Source organism: Calonectris borealis, chromosome 8 (genome assembly GCF_964195595.1).
Source record: "Calonectris borealis chromosome 8, bCalBor7.hap1.2, whole genome shotgun sequence".
Classification (NCBI taxonomy): Eukaryota; Metazoa; Chordata; class Aves; order Procellariiformes; family Procellariidae; genus Calonectris; species Calonectris borealis.
In genome coordinates, this window is record NC_134319.1 from 29,176,940 (window position 1) to 29,182,026 (window position 5,087).

General features: G+C 61.8%; 1 protein-coding gene across 1 annotated transcript; it reads right to left on the reverse strand.

Moving 5' to 3' along the window:
• Positions 1-797: 797 nt before the first annotated feature.
• Positions 798-5,087, reverse strand: CRIP1 (cysteine rich protein 1). The gene is made up of 5 exons (XM_075156618.1): positions 4,915-5,087; positions 1,833-1,927; positions 1,670-1,727; positions 1,505-1,552; positions 798-1,149 (listed from the first exon to the last, which is right to left on the reverse strand). The coding sequence occupies exons 1-4, from the start codon at positions 4,952-4,954 to the stop codon at positions 1,512-1,514; spliced, it is 234 nt and encodes a 77-aa protein (XP_075012719.1). The 5' UTR covers positions 4,955-5,087; the 3' UTR covers positions 798-1,149; positions 1,505-1,511.

The window sequence follows — 5,087 nt, forward strand, 5'->3', positions numbered from 1 at the left end:
TCTCGCTTTGTAATACCGCACCTTTACCTTCCCCACCGAGGGAGGCTGGCGCTGCCTCCCAGGTAACCTCCCGCTTTATTTGTATAAATTTGCATTGGCCTTTTTGTATGGCTGCTCAGAGCAAAAGCAGCAAACACCAGGTTTGCCTGATGTGACAGTAACCACCTCCCAGCAAGACACTTCCCTGCCCCAACTGCGGGCTGCGAAGTGCCATCTCAGATCCAGGAGCAAAGACCTGGGGGCTGCCCCGGGGCATGGCTTTCCAGCAGGCACTGCCAGGGGCTGGGACGTGGCCAGGAGGCTGCTGAGTGCCGGAGAGACTGTGGGTCAGCACTCTCAGACCCTTGTCCAGCAGCACTGCATGCTTTAACCCCAAGACAGCCACAGGCAACAAGAGGTGGCTCACGGCGGGAGCCACCCCGCTCTAGACTTTTGCAAATGACTTGACACAGACCCAGTGAGGCCATGGGTGGGGTAGGACCTTCCCCCCGAGCCCAGGGAGACCCTGACCCTGGAGAAGCACTGGCATGACACCCACCAGCCCTTCCCTTGGGGCATGCTCAGCCCCAGTGCCCACAGCACCCGGGGGCTGCTCTCATCCCGCAGGGCTCAGGCAGCCCCTGGGGTGGGCAGCCACGGGCAGGACCCTGCGCACACCAGGAGCAAAAGCACATGGAGCCTTCACATGGTGTGGGGCTTGATCCAGAGGCCATGTTGGGTCCTCAAGAAAGCGGCAAGCGCTTCGCAAGGGAGTCCTGCGGGACCCCTGTTACAGAGAGCACAGCTGCTACATGGGGGAAGCATCTTTCGGACTGGGTTTATTAAAGACTGAGAATACAACTGTGGGCCTAGCCACGAGAGCTGGGTGCCAGAAGCAGGGCTGGGTTTTGGCTGGAAGGGTGCGGTCTCCTCTCCAGGCGGCCTTCAGCAATACCTGCCAAATTTCCTATCCAGCAGGGCGTCCCAACGCCCCCACCCCGGCAGCATTCCACCTGGAGCGGAGCCCCTCTCCACACCAGCCCCAGCCTCGGTTACTTATTGCTTTTAATGTGCTAGTCTAGTACAGAGTGAATTAAAAACAAAAATGCATGTCTGTCGCGGTACATTTATGCTGTCTTCGGGCTGTGCTGGGAACCCTGGCCGTCAGACCTGGAGAGGGATGGAAGAGAGGGGCGGATGAAGTCAGGCTGGGCTGGGAGCGGAGACATCCCAGGGACAACGGTGCTCCGGGACAGACCCCGTCTTTGCCGACAGGCCACAAAGCAAAAGCCTTCGGTGTCCGCTGCCGGAGCTAAGCGGGTGCTGACGGTTGCTTGGGGCTGGTTGGAGAGGAGGAGCTGGCACCCAGTAGGTTGCTCCCGAGCACCGGCGCGAGGGCTGGGAGTCACAGCCAGCCCACAGAGACGCCGTGGCGTGCCTGCCTTCCCCGCTTGCCTGGGGAGGACAGCCCCGGCCAGCCCGCCCAGCCGCAGGCAGGAGGGGAGCTCCGAGGGGAGGCACCAACCTGAGGTTTACTTGAACGTGTGGCTCTCGGCTCCTCCCCGGCCGAACCCTGGAAAAGAGCCAGAGCAGGGTCAGCCTCGCCGCGGGACGGCGAGCGCACCGAGGGATGCAGGTGCCCTGAGCCCCCTTCCCTTCCCTCCCACCACTCCAGCCACAGCGACCCTACCTTTGGGCCCGAACAAGGCAGCATAGCAGGGGTGGTTGCAGTACGGCTTGCCGTCATGCTGCAGGGAGAGAGAAAGAGCATCAGCCCCGACCACCCTTCAGCTCCATCTCTGCCCATCCCACCCCGCCGGCAGCCCCTAGCTGCAGGGGACCGCAAACCTCACCTCTGCATGGCCTCCAGACGTCAGGGTCTTGTTACACTTCTCGCATCTCAAGCAGGGCCGGTGCCAGTCCTTCCCCAGAGAAGTCACCTTCTCGGCTGCCACAGAAAGGAGATGGGTTAGTTGAGGCACTGATCAGTTTTGGCAGGTTGGCCTCCCTGCCACCAACCCTCGGGAGGACATTTTTGGGCATTTTCTCAAGTCTATTTGTCCAGGAGAGAGAGCACCGTGTTTCAAACCCAAGTGCTCGCCGTGCACACGCATCACCATGCACATCCAGGCGCCCAGATCCGAAACCGCAGTGCTATGCCCAGGGTGAATCCATGTGGACGGAACAATTTCCATCCATCTTCCAAAGATTTAGGGGCCTCCCACCTTCCAACATCAGCCTGCAAGGGGATGAATTTCTGCCCAGCCAGCTGGAGCCAGGTGATCACTAGAGTTGGCAGGGGCGAAGGGGGGATGCTGGCGAGGACCAGGGAGGCAAAGCCATCGCCATGCCCTGCCCCGACCCAAACCGGTCCCCTCCAGCCGCTGGCGCTCCGGCCACAGCTCCGATTTGACACACACCATGGCAAACCAGAGTGGGGCTGGAGCTTGGCCGGGGCTCAGGCAGCTGCAGGGGGGACAACGTGCTGTGTGCTGGGGCCAGGACGTGTTTATGGAGAGAGCGGGGAAAACAGGGTGGCTTTTAATTGTGGCACAGTGGGGGCGGAGGGTATTTTCTGCAGACGCATGTGCTCGTCCTATTGGCAGCTGCGCTCCTGGGGATTTATTAAGTGATAAAACAGAGCTTTACACAGGAACCCTGTCAGAGCCAGGTCCGAGCACTCTCCCCATGCCTGCAAAAGGAGGTCGAGCAATGGGACCGAGCTGCTGCTGGCAGCGCCTGCCCCGGGGGGGCCATCGGCAGCCTGAAGCATCTCTTCTTTGGAGTCCAAATATGCCCACAACAGCTTACGCAAGAAGCAAGCCGGCGGCTGCAGAGGTGGGAGCGGGGGCAGTGCCCAAATGTCACGAGGCGGCCCCGCTGCCATCCCCCAGCGGCACAAAGAGCCTCCTGTGCCCGCAGCCTGGCAGGGGCCACAGCGTCCTCCCCCTGGCAGCCCCAGGAGCGCGAGCCTGGCCCACGGTGGGGCCCTCCTGTCACAGGGTTTCTGGACGGAGCTCAGCCTCCCTACCTCTTGCACAAGCATTTGCACCAACACTCAGGCAGGAGCTCTGCCAAGGCTGCGGGGACCCCCCCCTTGCCACGCAGGCAAGATTCCTCTGGAAAGCTGGTGGTGGCCCTGCAAACGCCATCCCCAGTCCTCTTGGCATCATGTCTCCCTCACCCCTCTTGTCTACAGACATGATTTGTCCAAAAGCAGCCCAAGGCATGCCCGAGCATGACTGCCAGGCTCCAGGAGCCCCGGGGTGCCCTGGAGCAGGGCTTGCTCTGCCTCCTCTGCCAGCACTCATTATATCCAGGCACAGAAATCAGGCAGCGAGCTCGGTCCTCCAGCCGCTCTTGAACCCTCTTCAGCCTCTGCATCAATAGAGATGGTTTCGTAAGAGCAGCCTGATAAGCACCTGGCCAAACCCCTCCTTGGCCAAACTGCCCCGTCACGGCACCTCCGCGGCCGCGCCTGTGGGCACGGCAAACCCAGCTCATCTGGGATCGAAACAGATCCACAGGGACACGGGAAAGGCAGACACTGACACCAGCACCTCAGTAGTTCCTGTCATCAAGCCACGTGGGTAAATGAGGTGCCCCAGGACCCTTGGTCGCGGGAGGAAGCCTTGAACTGTACCCTGCTAAAATCCAACCTCAAAGCCTGGCTGCAAGTGGTGAGTTCAAGTTTAGGCAGAGATGTTCCCCAATCGCAGGAGCCACGTCCCCAGCAGCCCTCCAGGCAGCGCCCATGCCAGCCCCAGCACAACAACCAGGGTGGGCATCGCTAACGGACACGGCTGTTTGGCAGGGAGAGCAGCCCCTGTGTTTGAGCCTCCAAATTCTTTGGCAGAGCAGAAGTGGAAGATGGGGCACATGCACAAGCAGAGCAGAAACAAGGCAGAGAGAGCAGAAGTCAGGGACGGCATTCGAGTCACAGATCCCTCGTCTCTAGTAAATTAAAAAGCAGGGAGTGTGTACAAGCTGCTCCCAGCAAACCCCCCCAAGTTCAGCTAAACCAGAGAAGAGGGGAGGTCTGGCAGATGGAGCCTGCCTGTTCCAGCAGCTGCTGCCAGCAGGGTGAGAAGCTCAAACACCCCAAATACCCTCAGGCAGGAAAGCAGGACCAGGGCACCAGAAGGGGCAGGAGCCTGGAGCTTCAGGGCCCCGGTTCAGAGGGAAGACATCTGCCTGAAGCCCAGCAGCAGACAGAAGTCCAACAAGGCTCACGGCTCTTATTTTTATGCTTAAAAATAACATCCCAGGGCTGTCATCTTGCTGTGCTAAACCACACAGGACATGTGGGCAACCCACTGACCCAGGCACGTGCCCGAGGGCAGGATTTGCCCTTGGGAAGGTGCTGGCTCGCCTGCCCAGGCTTTCAGAGCAGCAGGCTGCATCAGCTGGGCCTTTGGGCTCCAAACTGAGCAGTCTTCAGGGCTGGCCCAGCTGCCTGCCTTGGCACGGGGCTGCGGGCAATGGTGGGAAGGAGAGGGCTGAGCTCCCATGCCATGCCACGGCCCCGTCCGCAGACTGGGGATACCCACTGCACCCCACACCGTGCAGCGAGGCACCTTCTCCTTGAGTGGATTTACAGGGCCACCCAGCCGGGGAACCCCGGGGACCCACAGTGGCAGGGGTGTGCAACTTTGGGGCACCCCAAGAATTTGCAGTGCTGGGGCGCGCAACATCAGAGCACCCAGGACCCGTGGCGCTGGGGTGCACAGGGACCCGTAAGCATCAGGGTGCCCCGGGAACCCACAGCATCGGGATATGCAGTACCGGGACACCCCGGGGACCCGCAGCACCGGGGTGCCCGGGGACCCGAAGCCCAGCGGGATGCAGCATGAGGACACTCCGGCTTAAGCAGCCCAACAGCCCTGCGGTCCCCGCGGGGTGGAGGCGGCCGGGGAGGGAGCAGGAAGCCCTTACCGAAGTAGACCTCCTTCTGGCAGCGGGGGCACTTGGGCATGCTGTCGGCTCGGCTCGGCTCGGCTCGGCTCGGCTCGGCTCGGCTCGGCTCGGCTCGGCTCGGCTCGCTCGGGGCGCCGCTCGCACCGACTGTGAGATGCTCCGCGCCGGCCCCGCCGGAGTCACTGCCCGGC